Source organism: Cebus imitator, unplaced genomic scaffold (genome assembly GCF_001604975.1).
Source record: "Cebus imitator isolate Cc_AM_T3 unplaced genomic scaffold, Cebus_imitator-1.0 Scaffold208, whole genome shotgun sequence".
NCBI classification, from domain to species: domain Eukaryota; kingdom Metazoa; phylum Chordata; class Mammalia; order Primates; family Cebidae; genus Cebus; species Cebus imitator.
The window spans coordinates 1,183,897-1,204,221 of record NW_016107523.1 but is presented as its reverse complement, the minus strand read 5'-3'; the positions used below and the strand labels follow the sequence as shown (position 1 = coordinate 1,204,221).

Genomic DNA, 20,325 nt, shown 5'->3' with positions numbered 1-20,325 from the left:
GATTCAAGCTATTCTCCTGCTTCAGCCTCCTGAGTAGCTGGGATTACAGGTGCCTGCCACTATGCCTGGCTAATTTTGTATTTTTAGCAGATATGGGGTTTCGCCACTTTGGCCAGACTGGTCTCGAACTCCTGACCTCATAATCCACCTGCCTCGGCCTCCCAAAGTGCTGGGATTACAGGCACGAGCCACTGCACCCAGCCTCTTCTTAGTTTTTAAATGATGGTATGAAAAATTTAAATACTATATAAACTTTTTGCATTACATTTCTATTGGATGTGCTGCCAAACTTCTCAGGATTCCTATATATTTGTCTATTCTACTACATCCACCACTCATTTCTTTATCATTAATTATTCTGTATTTTTTATTATAAATCTAGTGTGTGCCAGGTACTCGTCTAATAATCACCTACCATTAAGATAGAGGATGGGGCATGTGACTTCATGATCAAAACGGGGAAAACAACGTGATACAGGAACTGAATTTAATGACAAGATTTTTGTGCTCCAACTCCAGTCCCTGCCAGAACAAGCAAAAGGAGTGACTACCATGCGGCTTTCTAAATGGCTGTATTGAGGACCGCAGGTGCTGGGTCCTGACTTTTATGAAGAATGGGCACACCAAGTTATGAAATGATAAAGGACTCCTTTGTCTCATTCTTTGGCCTTCAGGGACTGTGGTGATTTTGCAATGTCTGTGAATTGTGGGCTTCACTGAGGGTGGTGATAGTTCTAAAACAGGGACACACAGCTTTAGGAATGGTTTCAGTCTATAAGTCTGACTATATATACTTCCTGCTGATAAACTCATGCTTTTGTCAGTCTTTCGCTAATACTGAAAAACCCTCATAAACCATCCTCCATTTCCACTGTTGTTCAAGGACTTTAGACATTCAGATTTCTCAGACTATCTTTTCTTTTGTAGAGAAAATGTGGGTGGTTCCTTTACAGTCTCTTTCATTTGCATATTATTGTTAGACACAGTCTAATGTTATACAGAAAAAAATTGGTTGAAAACATGAAAGACAGTGTCTAACAGAATATAAAATAAAACAAAACCAAAGCATTCAAATAACTAATATGAGAAAGGTATCATTTATTTTCTACTTTAGCCAGCCAATTCCAGTACTTCTGACTTTTCTCATAAGTCTTTTTTCCTAATATTTGAAGCATTGTTTCTCTTTATTATCTTACTTAATCTAAAATAGTTTCTTCAAAACTTTTTAAATTGTCTTTTAATATCTTTACTTTTATATCTTATAAAATCTGTGTATCAACATTATACTTTAATACTAACAAATTTTGCTATAGAAAATTGTGAAGGAAACAAAATAGCAGCCTGCTTGTTGTACCCACAAAAGCTTATTAATTCATTTTTAAAAGAAATAACATTGTCTATTCATTCATCTTTTGGTTACCTCCTTGCTTAAGAAGTAAGGTACTGAAGATGATACAAGATGGCCAAATAGGAACAGCTCTGGATTGCAGTTCCCAGCGAAAATGCAGAGGGTGAGCGGTCACTGCATTTCCAAATGAATTTTTACTGCCCACAGGCCAGGAGATTCCCCGGTGGAAATGCGCCACAATTCTCCGGCACAGCAGTTTCAGCTGGTGCAGTGGGTCTCCACACAAAAACTCACACAAATCCGGGTGCCATTTCAACTGGTGACTGGAATGCCTGGGAGACAGAGTTGCCCATTAAACTGAAAAAAAGGGGGCTTAATCAGGAAGCCAGATGATCTGACTTGGCTGGTCCCACCCCCACAAAGACCAGCAATCAGAAACGCTCTGGATTGAGAGCTTCACAGCAAGCACAGCTGGACCCGGGATGGTACAGCTCTGTGGGGGGAAAGGCGTCCGCCATTACCGAGACAGTCCACCACTACCGAGGCAGTCCGCCATTACCGAGGCAGTCCGCCATTACCGAGGCAGTCCGCCATTACTGAGGGAGTCTGCCATTACTGAGATAGTCCACCATTACAGAAAAAGTCCACTATTACTGAAGCAGACCACCATTACTGAGGCAGTTCTAACTATACCCCTGTAAACAAAACTGCAAGGAAGTTCACACAGCAGCTGGGCAGAGCCCATGGCAGCTCAGCAATGCCTCTGCTGGCAGACTGTGACTAGGCTACCTCCTCGCAGGGCATCTCTGAAAAAAGGCAGCAGAATGACAGGAACTTATAAATAAAGCCCCACCTTCCTGGGGCAGGGCACCCGGGAAAAAAAGATGGTTATGAGTTCTGCTGCAGCAGACTTACGCATACCTGCCCACCAGCTCTGAACAGAAAAACGGAGTTCACAGGTCAGCATTTGAGCTCCTATAAGGGACAGACTGTCTCCTCAAGCAGCTGCTGGACCCCTGAATATCCAAAGAGACGCCTTATAATGGAGAACTCAGGCTGACATCTGGCGGGTATCCTTCCGGGACAAAGATAACAGAAGAAGAAACTGGCAGCAACCCTTAATTCTGCAGCTGCTGCAGGTGATCTCCAGGCAAGCAGGGTCTGGAGTGGACCTCCAGCAGTCCTATAACAGAGGGTCCTGACTGTTAGAAGGAAAACTAAGAAACAGAAAGAAATAACTTAATCAGCAACAAAAAGGACATCCACTCAGGGACCCAATCCGAAAGTCACCAACCACAAAGACCACAGCTAGATAAATCCACAAAGTTGAGAAGAAACCAGTACAAAAAGAAGGAAAATACCCAAAAAAGAATGCCTCTCTTCTTGAAGGGATCACAACTCCTCACCAGCAAGGGAACAAGGCTGGATAGAGAATGAGTCTGATGAATTGACAGAAACAGGCTTCAGAAGGTGGGTAATAACAAACTTCTCTGAGCATAAAGATCATGTTCTAACCCAATGCAAAGAAACTAAGAACCTTGAAAAAAGGTTTGATTAAATGCTAATGAGAATAAATAGCTTAGAGAAGAACATAAATGAATTGATGGAGCTGAAAAACACAACAGGATAAATTTGCAAAGCATACACAAGTTTCAATAGCAGAATCCACCAAGCAGAAGAAAGGATTTCAGAGATTGAAGATCAACTCAATAAAGTAAAATGAGAAGGTAAAATTAGAGAAAAAAGAGTAAAAAGAAATGAACAAAGCCTCCAAGAAATGTGGGATTATGTTAAAAGACCTAATCTACATTTGATAGGTGTACCTGAATGTGACGGAAAGAATGAATCCAAGCTGGAAAATACTCTTTAGGATATTATTAAGGAGAAATTAAAATTCATGCTCGTTTCAATAGCATCATGAAATTATGGAGTTAGGAACACAATGATTACAATTAAAATGTCATGTTCTCAAGAAGACCAGATGACAGCATGGAAAATAATAGAAGTAAATAAGAAGGAGAGATTCAGTAGAAAAAAATGCATAAATATATGATTCCTTCAATTCAGAAAATATATAATGACAATAATAGGAATATTTTGTGTTCATATGATTTACTATTTATAATGCCCTTTTAATAAATGTTTTATTACAAGTAGGCATGAACATATAAGTAAAATAAGACTTACAGAATTTCAATTTTATATTTACCTTTCTTTTCAAATAAAGTATGGATATCATGTTTTCTCCTAAGTCACAGAATGGTGTAAAGAAGCCTACTTTACCAAAAAATAACAGGCTGATGGGTTGATGGAGAAAATGGAATACTTATACATTGTTGGTAAGAGAGTAAATCAGTTCAACCAATGTGGAAATCAGTGTAATGATTCTTCAAAGTGCTAAAAACAGAACTGCCTCTCAACCCAGCAATCCCATTACTGGGTATATACTCAAAGAAATATAAATCATTCTATTATAAAGACATGTTCATACATATGTTAATTGCAGCACTATTTACAATCGCAAAGACATGGAATCAACCCAAATGCCCATCAATGATAGATTGGATAAAGAAAATGTGGTACATCTATATCATGGAATACTATGTAGCCATACGAAAAAATGAGATCATGTCCTTTGCGGGGACATGGATGGAGTTGGAAGCCATTATCCTCGGCAAACTCACGCATGAACAGAAAACCAAGTACTGCGTGTTATTTTTTGGGTGGAAGCTAATTGATGAGAACACATGGACACATAGTGGGGAATAAAAGACAGTGGGTCTAATTGGAGGATGGAGGGTTGGAGGAGGGAGAGGATCAGGAAAAATAACTAATGGGTACTAGGCTTAATACCTGGGTGATGAAGTAATCTGTACAACACATCCCCATGACACAAGTTTACCTATGTAACAAAACTACATATGTACTCCTGAACTTAAAAAAAGAAAGCCTGCTTTACTGACTCACAAGTTTGTGTTACTTTACACTACATCATGCTCATCATGCTGGCTAGAAGGTAAATTAAAAATAAATCTTACAGAAAGTATGTCATATCAATTTATTTTATCACATGATGTTATCCAAAGAGGGTGAGTCCTGGCTTTTTAATCTGGACACTTATGTTGCAGCAATGAAGAGATAAATGAACTATGGTGGCAGGCCAGGCCTCACTAACGCAGGCCTCCATTTCAGCACTGAGGGAGTGGTCAAGTTAAATATTAAAAGCTGATAGAGCCAGTGCCCTTATACAAAGGCTGAAAGGTAACAAAAGCCCAACAAGAGTTTTGCCCAGGCCTTTCCTGGGCCTTGAAGCATGGCAAAATAATGAAGGAATTTTTAAGAGGGTCCTTTTAGGATGAAAAAAAGTTTTATTGGGGATCTGAAGAAACTCCCCAGGCCTCCATAAACAAGTTTATTGGGTGTCTGAAAGAACACCCGCAACCTCCATGACTTAGCAGGAGACAAGATAAGGGTAATCACCCCAGCACCTGGACCCATGTAGATTAGTAAATTTACTGAGGCTCCAGAGGAAGGTCTTCAGGACTCAGATGTTAGTTATAGATTAGAAGAAGTTAATCACTTATGTCTTTAGATGAATGCACACTTACAGCTAGACATATAGCTGAGAAGATATGTAAACTCTGAAAAACTTTGTAATTTTTAGTTAGTCTGGGCATAATTTCCAGGCCTTCTCCCTATAGCCAGTTACAGAAAAAAACCTTCCTCCTTTCCCATTTCATCTGCATCTCGTTATTGGGCCACAAGAATAAGCACCTCAACCCTAAGTTTGGTCCAGGAACGCTATCATATCATGGGCTCTTGTGAAGATATTTGACAAAATTAATTATACATTTCTACTTCATTTAAGTCAAATATGCATACTATGTTGGAAAAAACTTAGACAGAAGAGTGCAGTAAGGAAATAATGATGATCACTAAATTCGGTATAGGATCAAAACCATCATATCACTCGTAGGGAGAAAGTTTATCTCTCAATTGATCTAGTAGTAAACATTTTTGCCATAAAATTTCTTCTCAAACACAAACATCCAGTACATTTTATGACAAAATTATTTTTGGTCATTATTTCAAAACTGTACTTTCCTTTAATAAGCCTGTGTGAATGAGTAAGATTTTTATAATGCAAATTATATTTGCCATAGAGTATACACTAGGCTTTTTAAAGGATTACAACATATCAATAAATTACATGGAAGGAATATTAACCCTGAATTAATCTTATCTAGAAATGGCTTTGTGTTTATGAGGAGATAAATATTGTTCACTTGTCTCTATATAATAGATGTGATAAATCACATTCTAGTAGAATTATTTGGAATCGAAGGTTAATAGAAGACTTATTTTAAAAAGAGATAGGGCTTATTTTTAAAATGGTACTGGGAAAGTAAAAAATCAGTTAGATTTACTCCAAAGACACATTTGACTTCAAATGAAGCCACAACAAAGATCTATTTAATCACATTTATTTTCTTAAAATATCCCTTCTGTAGCTTTACAAAATAACAAGGAAATATTTTGTTGTCTCTCTGTAATTTATAAATATTATGTAAATGTGTATATAAAAGGCAATGAAAAATTATTATCTGTCTGTGTGGTAAATTAGACACAGACACACATTAATACAACTATAAAAATGAATATGAATTAGAAGGTTTATTAGGGAGGCATTTTTACAGTTGTTTGAATGTGTGTCTGTGTCCAATTTACCACACAGACAGATAATTTTTCATTCCCTTTTTGTTTTTTTAAAGTCTTCAGCACAATTTTTCCACTCAGTTTTTCTTCTTTCTCTAAATTTAGCATAGATTTAATGATTTGTACTACTGACCTAGTGTATTTATTATATTCATGTAATGCACTAGTGATAAACATTGAGATTATAAAAAAGATAATGCATTCCTGCCTTTGATGGGCTCACATTTTAGGGCTTTCTTCATAAAAGTTATCAGATTCCCTCTAGCTCAGATTACTGCTTTCTCAGACCACCCACATTAAACTCACTCATTTCTACTCCACTTAGCAATTAACCAAAAACTCCCAAATTACTGTGTAGGTTCCATGAGATCAAGAGATTCCACCTCAACTCATTTGTGTATCCTACATTGCTAGAATTCTGTTGAAAAGCATGCAGAGATGCAATAAATTGCCAAATGACATATATCACAATTATGTTTATGTTTTGGTATCACCAAGTGGCTTAAACTGAATCAACTCGCTTCCTCTAAATTCCTATCATCTTCAAAAGTATCCAAAAGAATGTAATCATTTACCTAAATTTTGACAGAAAATGGTAAGAAAATAGGAAAAAGATTCTTTTCAGGTTCTCAAAATTAGAAGCTAGCACACACTTACACATACATTTTACCTTTAAATAAGTTTTCTCCTTTGTCTTTGTAAACTTTTATTTGTATTTCTGGCACCTAGGATATGCTTGATAATAAAATTTCTGTACTTGAAAGAATGATGACTCATCTGATGCAATTATAACAGACTTAGGGAGGACATTTATAATATAAATGAAAAGTGGAAGGTGAATTAGAGGATGCAAATATTTGGGAGAAAAACAGTAAATGTATTAATATATGTGAATATTTTACAGTTTTAAGATATGGGCATTCATAAGGACAGAAAAAAAACCACCTAATTGGTCTAATATATTAATAGAGGATGAACTGGCTATCAAGTTTGATTTGCATATTAACAGGTGTGTTGTGATAAGTTAATGTACAGAGTGAAGATCTATTTCAATTTGTGGGAATGAGGATACACAGTGCTTGTCATGTTTATTCACCTTATAAAAATTACTCTGGTTCAAGTCAAAGATTCAGAGTACTATGACATTTATTATTTCAGAAAATTTCTTCACAATTCTGATTTGTCTGTATGCTTGTTTGAAAATACATCTCTTGTCTGCTTCAGAATTCCAAAACTTTAAAATGTAAGTTATGCCAGTATATACAGCAATTAAACCATATATATCCATGGTAAATATTCTGAGAATTATGAATACCTATCCTAAATATCCTGAGTTTTTAATTTATTCTTCTATATTTTGTTGTTATATTTTATTTCACTTGGCTAAAAAAGTTGAGGATTTAAAAAACATTTTTAAAATATATGTTTTGGTTTATGTCTCTAATAGAAATTTATTATTAATTCAGCAAGTGAATAAAATGAACTTTTATTAATTAAAATTCAGTAAGTTATATTAAAGAGAGCATGGCAACATTCTGCTACCAAATACCACAAAGAATGGATGATACTCTAAATGCTTTTGTCATAGAAAAGGGAGAACTTCTGAGATTACGTCTACTAGTAGATTCTTTTGGATCCATTATCATGATTTTTTCAAAATCAGACCCATAGATTGAGTAATTTATAGCTATTAAGAGTATCAGGCAATGGACTAGGAATTTTCACTTTTAGTAACTCTTTAAATCATTACATTAAGAAACAGAATATCCATTATCACAACTATGCCACTCTTACAGCCTTAGATTTAAGGGCCATATTTTATTAGCTTTACTTTCCATTATCTAGATTTGTTGTATCAAGTAAGCAATCAATATAGACATACACAAACATTCATGATGGAAACATAAGAAAACTGACTCACCAAACATTTGATTGATTTACTCAAATCCAGAATAATAATTAAAATGCAAGACTTTTAAACCTTGACATCCTAATAAACCTCCATATATCGCATTCCTAATACTAGTTTTCAAGTTAACAATATTTTACTCTGTGTTCACCTATAATTATCTAGAGTTGTGCTATTGATTAGAAATTGAGTTGTATTTTCAAAATAAGTAAATATTAAGAGTATGGATTGATGCCTGCAGAAAAACAAGATGAACTTATTGTTTTCAATTATTTGAAATATGCTCTAAATTATATGGGCTGAATACACCCAAGGCAATTATATTGTTTTTCTTGAACTTGGTAAAGACCAAGAGGGACAAAAAAAAATGATAATTTTCACAACAAAAGTCCCTCATATCTTCTTCTTCTGTGTAACATTCCAGTCACTTGATAGAAGATTATACCTATAATATTCTGATGACTCAAGTCATTAAAGAAACTCACATTGTCAAAAAGAATCAAAGATATACGTTTTATAAAATTAAATAATGTATCTTTGCCATATCTTCTGCTGCTCATTCCTTAAATAAGAGTCAACATTATAACCCCAGATTTGCACAGCTAAAATAAAATGACACTATGAGAAAAATAACACGGATTTTTAAAATACACAGGTACACAGTCCATTTCAAAAATTTCACAACTTATATTACGTCTTTAAAGTAACAAACCATTCTTACCTTAGAAAATTGTGCATTTATCCATTTTGTGAATGTTTTCTTTTGAACATCTTCTCTTTCATCTAAAATGCAAAATAAAAAGTAAAAGTTAAGAAGCAACTTTAAATGTAATTCACATTTTACAACCCAAGTAACTTTCCATTATTATGTGGTAGTGTTAATTTACATTTAGTATTACATCATTGATAAATGGAATTAAACATGAGTGATGTTGGTTTGGGGCATTCAAATTAAAATTATATCTGAAAAACGGACAGGCATGATGGCTTACAGCTGTAATCCCAACACTTTGGGAGGCTAAGGAGGTCAGATCACGTGAGGCCAGGAGTTCGAGACCAGCCAGGTCAACATGGTGAAACCCCATTTCTACTGAAAATACAAAAGTTAGCCAGGCCTGGTGGCATGTGCTTGTAATCCCAGCTACTTGGGAGGATGAGGGAGGAGAATCATTTGAACTAGCAGGTGGAGGTTGCAGTGAGCCGAGAACACGGCACTGCACTCCAGGCTGGGTGACATAGCGAGATCCTGTCTCAAAAAAGTAAAATAATTATATATATTTGTATATATGAAATTGAAATTTGACTAAACACCCTGTATTTTGTCTGGCAACCTTACATCAATACTATGAAAAAAGTAAAATAATTATATATATATATATATATATATATATATATATATACAATTAATATGACCAAACCCATAGTCATGCAAACACTGTATGATTACAGAAAAATAGTCTCATCTGAATAACAGTATTTATTTCTCAGTTATGACTAGATACTCCAGTATAATTAAAACAAACTCTTAGCTGTCATTTACCCTGATAACCATTTCTGAGCCTTTTCCCATGCTATCTCCCCAGCCATGTAGAAATGATTATTCCCTCCTTTGCAGCATCTACATACTCTAATGTGGGCCTTCTCCCTCTATGGAAGAGGTTTCCTGATGAGCAGGAGCATGGTTTAGTTATCTTTGCTTCCCAGAACTTAGCACACTGTCTGAACAAATTAAGAACTCAGAAAATACATTTGACAAATACGTGAATGCTTTAAGGGAGGGGAGATTTTACAACTCTAAAATTTCTAGGACCTATTTTCATCTAAAAGTCAGAAAATGTCAAATAAAAATGCAAATGGTACTCTTCATGGCTTACATATAAATACTCAAAGGAAAAATCCTCGAGGATTTATACTAAGGGATTAAGGAGAAAAATTATTAAAAAACAACTTCACAGAATTCATGCTTCTACAGACGATCTTTTTTCCCTAATCTGGAAATTAGTATTAAGTCAAATGGACAGAAAAACCATCAATCTTGATATATTAAAATGTTTTTCTCCAAGCCAAAGACTATTTTTTAATTACTGTAAATGTAACCATATTAGTTAATGTTCAGTAAATGAATATACCTGAGATATTTAAAACTGATAGATTTCATATTTTATTTACTTGGATCAAAAGAACTGTTATTAAAATGCCCTTTACAAAGTAACTTTATTTGCTCTCATATTTTTTTCAGTAGTAAATCTCCTTTGCTTCTCTTAAAAACGTGATATACAGTAAGGAATCACTTTCTTATAATGAATATATGCATGCACTAAAAATATCTGTTTATCTTTAAATCATGATATTAATCTATAAGTAGATTTCTTTAATCAATATGAGAAAGAACAGTGAATAAATAAATTTCAAACTGTCATCTTAGATGAGAAATTTTATTTAGCATTCCAAAATACATTTTTCTTATTTAACTGTGTTATTCCCACAAGCTACTATATATATGGTTAATATTAACATTATTCATATGGTATACAATAAATCTTAGCTACAATATGGAAGTATTTCCTTTGTTGACAAGGGTGAATAAATATAAACAGATAGTAATAATTTTCAAACTTATTCTACCCTCCTTCGAATCTTTACTTCCATAAAATTAATACTAGCCCTTCCAAAACAATTTAAAAAGAAATAGAACGTTTCAAATAATCAAAATTAAACCATCTTAATTGACTTTCTGGAGGAAGATTTGTTAATACATCTATTTATCAGTAACATATACATCTATTCCTGAAAGCAAATGACCTTATTTGCAATTCCACTTATTTTTCCTATATGTGCATGCATACCTTCTGTCAGAAAGCAGAGCAGTTGAAAGCATACTTTAGATGTCTTTAAAACAAACCCAAAATCCTCTGCCAAAAGCTCAATATGAGGTTGTTTGAAGTGATTTAATCTAGAGGCTTTCAAGTGAAAAATAGGTAGTAGAGCGAAAGTTTTATTCTTTTCAATTATATGAAAATGGAGCAATTTTTAGGTAAGCATCAAAGGCGGCATGAAAACCGTGACATGTGCAAAATGTTATGTATCTACTGTGTAAATAACACTAAATGTGAGCTTCAACATATAAGCATCTTTGCTAGTTGTCCTCTCTTACCTCTACGTCTTTAATATAAGAAAAATATGTCTTCCATAAATTACATGCTAATGTTTTATTTTGGTATAGTAGCATATATTTTCTTTAACATAATAACTATTAAAATAATTAATTGTATTATTATTATAAAATATATAACAATTCTTAGTGCCTTACTATTCATAAGGTTGTTTTAATTATGTCATCTGCATCTGTATGTAATTTATTACTTTATACATAAACACAAGCTGAGAAGGAATAAAGCTTTTAAGTGACAGAAATTAATATAGATTTTCGGAGTCAAAGTCCATGGCTTTTCACATTGATCAGATATCTATCATTTATATTATAAATGCATAATTAATAATACAGAATACTGTTAGATAATCAGAGTCACAAAAGGTGAACACATTAGCACAAATGCAAAATAATCATGAATTCAGAGCCTCTATTTTGAACAACTCAAGGAGGTTCCATGTATGTTGTAACCTGTGTGAATAGCATACTGGAATTTTGCAATGCATAACTTATATGTCTGTATGAACTGATCTAGAACTGAGTAATAAACCTCCCCTATGATGCTGGATGATATGGTTATTAATACTTTCAATAATAATGCTCTTACATGTAGTAATTGATATTTGGTATTTCAATTTTTGTCATATATATCATTATGGAAATATTTTAACATCCAAAAATCAATCAAAATTTCTGTGTCCACACATTACAATCCTCCATAAATATATATTTTATATAACCAAAATAATATTCTTTCTTTTTCACTTATTTTATCATAAATATCATATAAGCTGCTCTTTCCTTTTGTTTGCTATTAGACACTGAGTCACAATAAACACGTTCATGAATTCGCTTCTTTTTTGTTTTATAATTGTCTTGGAATAAATTATCAGGTCAACTTTATGAAAACCTTTATGACTTCTGCTAAATATTTGTATAGTATTTTACAAGTGGTCATACCCACTTCTACTGGTACCAGAAAGAATGAGGTTGGGAATTATAATGTTAGCAGCAGGTATGCTGTTGATAGGAGTTTTGTCGCTTTAGTTTTTTAAGGTATTGCTACTTTGTTTAGATGTAAGGAGATACTTCATGTTTGCTTTAATTATAATTAATTTGATTACTAATGAAGTAGAACATGTTTCATGCATTTATTTATTCTGCATGTTCCTACTTTTGTCAAAATACTTGTTTAAATCCTTGCTTATGTATCTATTGATCACTTAATATTTTAAAATTAATTGGAATGGGAAAATTATATATCCGTAATTCTTAAACATTTCAAGTCATGGGCTCCATTTGATTATCTGATGAAAATAATGAACATTTTCTAGAGAAAAATGTCTACGCATACATATTTGCATACAGTTTCATAGAGTTCATCGACCTCCGTGCAGAAAATTCTTATTACCTTAAAATCCAAGTTAATGATCACCATTGTAAATTAAGCTACTTAGTCAATGAATGAACATTTTTTTCCCAAGTGGTCATATGCATTTTAATTTTTGTTTTATTATGCTAAAATTTTATACTTATTTATTTGGATTGATATATTTTATTGCTATTTGTCGTATTGCTTAAAAGTTGACTAATTTAAGCATAAGTTGTATATCCTTAGTTAATCTAAAGTCACTATACATATATATCATGCATATATAAATTGGTCTAGAAACTATTTTGAAACTTTAACAATATGTATATTTCTGTAATCACATAGTCTATAGTAAAACATATTAATGTGCAATCGGCAACAAAGCAAATGAGAAAAGAATAAAGTGATAGCTGTTTTATTACAAAATGATTATATGCTTCTGTTTAGTCATTTCAAGTAACACAAATTCTATTTCATTTCCTTTAGGATTTGTTTATAACATTTTATTTTACTAATAAAAATATGTGTGTACATATTAATATGAGCATCAAGGAAAAACATCTCTCTTGGGAAAATTTACTTGAAAAGTATTCCCTGGAGATGTCAAGAAGTGAAGAACTACTACTTCATAAATTGCAAAAACTGACTAACATTTTATTTTATTCTCTCTATGGGGAAAACCCATATAAAATTAGCTTTCTAACGTGACATAAATATTGTATTTTATCTCAGAAATCTTTAACCCCTTCTAATAAAGTTATTTTTATTCAGTATATGTGGCCTTTCATATTTTTTAAGATTAGTACAATGACCTTTTACCCTGTTATTAACTTTTATATTCCTGAATCCCTCAGGAATATAAATATGGGATATATTAAATTGAAATATTCATGATTCACAAGTGCAAGTTACTGCAGAAGAATGATATTGGGCAAACTGAGAGAACATTAAATGTGTGGAACTGGCTTGTAGTCACTTTGCAGGACTTATTAGAATTGTGGCCTTAAAATTGCCAAGGCTCAGCCTCTTTAACTGTGAATGAGAATATTAATTGCTTTTTAACTCATAGAGCTATGGACAGGATATAGAGATCATTTTGTTATGTAATAATTTATAGAATAACTATTTATAGAATGCTTACTATGTCCTGGTCATTGCAGTAGTTACCAAAAATAGAAACAAGACTCATTCTGGGAAAGCTCTTAGCCTAGTAGATAATAGACATATCAGAGATAAATATGAAATATTCTGCATAAACAAAACTATATATAAATTTAAAGGATATTATAGGAGCATGGAGAAAGGAACCTACCCATTACCTTCTCCCCATGGGTGTTAGAAAAGATATTTTGGAGAAGGCAATGGGTAGGTTGAGTTTAGAAGAATGAGAGAAAGTAAAGAAGGAATAAAGGTAGGAGGAAAATAAAGATGAATCTCACTGAGCAGACAGCAAGGGCCAGGGCAGAGTGATAAGAAACTGAAAGTACTTATCATTCACCATGCAATTCCATTTTGTTGTACTCTAAAATGTGAGAAAGGGAGTGGCATGGAATGAAATTGCAATAGGAGTTGGGAGCCAGATGTTGGAGAGCTTCCATGATAAGACATCTTCTCTGCTATCAGATAAGACAACGTAACTGAAAGCATTTAAAAACTGGGGAAAAAAGAACCCAGAAAAACAGTTCTATAAACACTAAAAATTATTTCCACTACACAAAGCAGTTAACCATAATCTGTTCAAGACAATCATTTTTTTTTTTTGAGACAAAGTCTCACTCTGTTGCCATGGCAGGAGCGTATTGAAACCATCATAGCTCACTTTAACTTCAGACTCCTAGGCTCAAGCAATTCTCTCACCTCTGTCTTCCCAGGAGCTAGGACTACAGGCACACATCATCACATCACCACACCTGTCTAATTATTAATGTTTTTGCAGAGATGGGGTCTCCCTATGCGGCCCAGGCTGGTCTCAAACTCCTGGCCTCAATCAATCCTTCTGCTTCAGCCTCCCAAAGTGCTAGGATTACAGGCATGAGCCATCACACTCGGCCTAGAAAAACATTTTTTAAATGATATTTCCTTGGGGGCTAGTTACTCTTTTAATTGGAGATCTTCATCACTACGGTGACACAGAAAATGTATCTTTAAAAGGAGAAGGGAATATTAAAGTTGATACTAGTTTAGAAATACACGTAGTGAAGAAATATAATGGGATGAGTTTATTTCACTTAAAGAAAAAACTATGAAGTAGTATGGGAGAGCAATTAAGTTCAGTCTATTCTCTGATTCTACTAAACATGAGTAAAAAGAAAATAAAAAATATGGAAGATTAAGGATAAACATTAGATAAGATTATGTGATACTTTGGAGCATTATTAAAGAAGGCACCAAATTTAGGACATATTTAGAAAATGGATTTACTGTGCCTTTAATATTACAAAATGGCAATGCAGAGTGAAGGAGGTTACAATGGAAAATGGTATGAAAAATGCTTTCTATTAAATTTGAGTAATAGTCTTTGATGATGGGATTTTTCTATGGCCTGAGGTGGCATTAGTGGTCAGCTTATAATGAGGAGGTCTAAAATAATTAAACTTCTGCACAAAGAACAGAAAAACTGTTCATGTCAAAGAGATTTCCTTATTTCCCATTCACTCTACAATCGATGCAATGCCCTTTTCACTGCTCATCATCCTACAAAAGTTGTTCTTAATAACATCATCTACATCCTTTCTCATTTCCAAAATAGTGACTGTCTGGATCAGAGCTGTAATCCCAGCACTTAGCATAGAATGTGTTACATAGTAGTGCTCAATAAAGGTATTTTAGGTTAATGAAGACCAGATGTACTTTTTAGTCCTCTTCTCATTTTTCTTCTCTGCAGATATTAATTCTATTAACCTGTGGTAGGCAGAATAATGCCTCCTCAAAAATGGCCACGTGCTAATCCCTGACATCTGTGAATAAATTATGGTACATGGAAAAGTGGAATTATTGTAGATCGAATTAGAATTTCTAATTAGTGAACTTGTGATTGGGAGATTATCCCAGATTATCTGGGAGGGCAGGATGTAATTACAAGGGTCTTTAGAGGGGGGAAAGGGTGGCATAAGGGGGAGAATTTGAAAGCAGCAAGAAAAGGACCTGGCCCAAGGTGGCTGCTTTTGAAGAAGTAGGAAGAAGGCCATGAGCCAAATAATGTGGGAATTCTCTAGAAAATGGAAAAGGCAAGGAGATAGATTCTCCCATGGAGCCTCCAAAAGTACGCCGTCCTTTTGGCATCATGATTTGAGCCCAGTGAGGTTCATTTTGGATTTCTGACCTGCAGAACTGTCTGAGAATAAATTTATATAATTTTAAGCCACTAAATTTGTGGTAATTTTTAGCAGCAATAGGTAACTAATATATTACATTTTATATTTAAGGCTATTAAGTGACAAATATGTGCTGACTCCTACTAGGTGGTAGGAAAACAACTGTGAGAAAAATAGTGCCCCTACCTTTTTTCCTTCTACCTTAGTGAGAGAAGCAGACACAATAAAAGGGTGTGTAGATACAAATATACAGATAAGTTGCATGATGAAGAAACTACAGAGTTCTGTTACAATCATATATTAAGGGAATTAACTTGAAAAATCCAGTGCTTCCTTGATGAAATGACATCTCAGCTGAGTTCTGAAAGTTAATTAAGGGTAGAGAGAGAGAAGTCGTAGAAAATAGAACTCCAGAGAATCAAAAGAGCAGGTGAAACTGTCAGGATGTGAGAGAAAGAGCATGGTCCTTTTCCAGACCTAGAGATGGTAGAGGAGGATAAAAGTGGTGGAGATGACCCTAGAAAAAGTGAAATTATCGTCAACCTGTTTATGAAGAGCCTGAAAATATAGCCAGAGGGGAGTTCAAAGCCAAAGCAGAATTTTAAATAGGAGAATAGCAATGTTAGGTTTGGCTTTTGTAAATAAACTCCACAGTGTGGAGAATATTTGGGGAAAGACTGGAAATAATAAGACAGAGTAGCTGATTATACCTACAATCCACCTAAGAAATGCCCATGGCTTGCATTAATAAATGGCAGTGGGACTGGTAACGAAGTAGATGCATTCAAGATATATTTACTCAGTAGTATTGGTAAGTGCTAATAATTATATGTGGAATTAGGGGAGTTTGATCATGGATAATCAATGATAAAGTTCCCTGATGGAGAAACTACAGTTCTGTTACAATCATATACTAAGAGAACTAACTTGAAAACTCCAGAGGTTCCTTGATGAGGTTACTGGCTAGATTATTCAGAATGGCATATAAGGGACTTCACAATTTGACTCCAGAATACTTCTCTAAACATATTATCAATTAGGCCTGTTGGCAGTCACCCATATCCCATACCCTATGTATACCTACCAGGTCTGCCCCAGTCACACAAGCCAAATTTCTCCATGAATAAATCATATGCTTTCTTGCTTTATTCCTTTGTTCATTCAGTCTCTAGAATGAGAACACTCCAGTTCAAATGTGAGGGTTTTCATAATCACACTTATCTCCCTGGCGTAACATATCAATCATTCTGATATATGCATATGTGTAGGCTTTTTTCTAATTATGTGAGTGTGTATGTATATATGTGGTTATTACACACATAAATACTTTGAATGTGCATGCACACACAGATACTTTGTATGTGTGCATTGTAACTTATAAAGTGATTTCAAATATCTCTTCTTGTTTATAAACACACACACACAGAGAGAGAGAGAGAGAGAGAGCGAGAAAATTGGTTTATTGTCTTCCAATAATGCAGCCCAAATTCCATTCATTACCTCCTAAATGTTACCACATTCAGATGGGAGAATTATTATGTCTTTGCAACTCTTGGCACCAAACATGGTATATTGAAGAAGAAATAGGTACTTAGTAAGAGTTTGTTGAATAAATCAAATGACTAATCAATACTGTAATTAAATCTCAGATCTACTAAGTCCTAGACCAATGCTTTTCCCCTGCGCTTCATCATACTGCTCAAACTGCTGTTAATTATAGACCTTCTGTCATCAATTCATTTCCTAAATTATCCATTGAGCACCCATTAGACATAGAACTAATTTTCAATGACTTCCCCCAAAATCTGGCCTTGAAACTGAAGTACTGCTACTTACTTCCATCACTACAATGAATAAAAAATTAAGAGAAAAAATATTTCTTCAAACAATCCTGCCTTTATTTCTCTAGGTAAATTTCACTCCCTAATATGATATAATTGTCCCTTACTTCATCTTTCATGACTGTCATGGCTTCTAACACAATTTCAAATGCTATGGATGACCTCTCTGTCCCTTTGCCTACACTGCAAATGCTGCTTCTTTCTCAGGTAGGCCAATGGCTCTTTTATTGTAGGGAGTTGTTGGACCCAGAAACCAATTTGGAAAGCTGTGTCAGCTCATATTGAATAAAAGTTCCCTCCCATTCCCTGCCACTTAATCATAGAATTTATGCTCCATTAGCAAATGGGAGTTATGGTGAGAACCTAACATAATCCCATAATTGTATATTTATAAAAATTGCAATGCTCTATATATTGAAAACATAGCACAAGAATTGTAGAAATATACTTGTGAAGAATTATAGAAGTTGCATGAAGTCGGACATAATAACAATGACATAGAAGAAATGTATTAGACTGGAAGAAGGATCAGAACTCCAAGAGTATATGAAAAGGTGTTAAGCGGCCTCAGTTGGAAAAACATAGTGCCATCTGGTAGATTGTGCAAATAGTTCATTCTTATTCTCTTAAAATTGCACTTATTAGATACAGTGCAGGCCAGTGGTTACATGCACTCATTACTGAGTCAAATAACCTGAGTTCCAACTCCAGTTTCACTTCTCATTCTCTCTATGGCCTTGAGTGAGTTACTTAACCTCTCTGTGTCTTATTGTCTCCATTTGTTTCATGGTAATAGTAATAGAGATACCGAATTTTGAAGACTCAATGTGACACATGTATGACACATATTAATACTGAGAAACAAATAAAAAAATTGACAAATCCTATAAACCTTTACTTCCAAATATATTGCAACTTCCGGTGGATCTTCTGTATAAATGACATTATTTTACAAAATAGGTACAATTTCTATGTGGCAGTCATGTTAATAATTAGTAAGATTTTTACAGTATTTATAAATACACAAAAAATTCAAGTCTTCTTGATTTGAAAGATAAAAACTAAATATGAAATGATATTCACATAAATTACACCTCCTCATGCTGAAAACAATGAGATATGTTTTCAGTAATATTGGGAATAATGGATATTTCTGTGGTGCATTATAATTTATAAAGTGATTTCAAATGTCTCATGAATATGTGGGTGTAGACTTGTTAGGAGTAAAAATAAGTTACTATTAATTAGTATGCAGACTTGAAATATGCTTTGGTAGTGTTCATGAGAAAGATCACTTATTTTTGTTAAAATAATAATCATAGACTAATATGACAGAGTAAATCAAAATAAGGTCAAGGTCTCCAGTGTAACTTAGAGGTGAAATTAAATACTTGGATATTGTAGCAGAACTGCTAACTAGATACCCATTTCCATACAACAGCCTACTCAATTTTACTTTTAAAAGATTCCATTTCTCCACAGAAAATTTAAAAAAATATATTGTTCTGTGGTATATATTTATCTGTTTTTATAGGTTGCAAATACTTCTTTGTAAACCAAAAGGCAAGCTATCAGCCAAATGTGCACAACAGCCATTTCCAAATATATTGTTAATGAGATGCTTTAGAAACAGACAAATGGTCAAACACAGGGCCCTGATTTTAAGGGGATATTTAAATCACAAGATGCATTTACTCAATTTACACTATGGAGTAAAGGTTAATAAGATGGCATAGTAGATGTGGATAATGCCTCATGCTTTATTTCACTGAGTCAATCTTGAGTTCACCTATAAATATAGTGAACAGATTCTGTGGTTGCTGAAGATTTCTCACCACAAACATCCACATCTATCTGCTTCTTTGCATTAAGACTTTCTTAAGTTTAGGCGAGCTTAGTAAGCCCATTTGCAGGGCAGTCCAGAAGCGACAGAGATTTAGTTCTCCCAGGGGCAATCCTCAATAAATGAGGGACAGAAGCCTGTGGATTAAAAACAAAGAACAAAACAAAACAAAACAAAAAAACAATGGAACAATTGCTAAGCATGATCTATAGGGCTCCTCAATGGTTGCATGGAATATGGAACCCAGAATGGCCCACAGGAGCACCGTTATTGTCTGCTCTCTATATGTGGAATTTGGGCCCACGTTTCTTGGCTTGATCATGCACTAGTTATGCAGTGTTAAAAAAGACTCATAGGCCGGGCTCGGTGTCTCATGCCGGTAATCCCAGCACTTTGGGAGGCCGAGGTGGACGGATCATGAGATCAGGAGCTCGAGACTAGCCTGGCCAATGTAGTAAACCCGTATCTCTACTAAAAATACAAAAAATTAACTGGGCATGGTGGCCGGCACCTGTAATCCCATCTACTCAGGAGGTTGAGGCAGGAGAATCCCTTGAATCTGGGAGACGGAGGATGCAGTGAGCCAAGATTGCGCCACTGCACTCCAGCCCAGGCAAGAGTGTGAGACTTCATCTAATATATATATATATATATATATATATATTTTACATATATGGTTCATAAGCCACACTAAACCTAAGATTTCCAGTATGAAAAGTGGAAATAATCATGGTTAAAAAACTGTTAGTTTGATTTTGATGACATATCCTGTAAAGCATCAAGAGTAGTCTTAAGCAAGAACATAGTACAAAATAAGTGTGAATAGAGATT

General features: G+C 34.3%; 1 protein-coding gene across 7 annotated transcripts in view; it reads right to left on the bottom strand.

The window, feature by feature from the left end:
* Nucleotides 1-20,325, bottom strand: part of DMD (dystrophin) — a 2,133,401-nt gene that overhangs the window by 1,928,369 nt on the left and 184,707 nt on the right. For all 7 annotated transcript variants that reach the window (XM_017548497.2, XM_037745683.1, XM_037745686.1 and 4 more), the window contains exon 2: nucleotides 8,695-8,756. In XM_017548497.2, coding sequence (XP_017403986.1) covers nucleotides 8,695-8,756 — 62 coding nt within the window. The remainder of the gene's footprint in view (nucleotides 1-8,694; nucleotides 8,757-20,325) is intronic.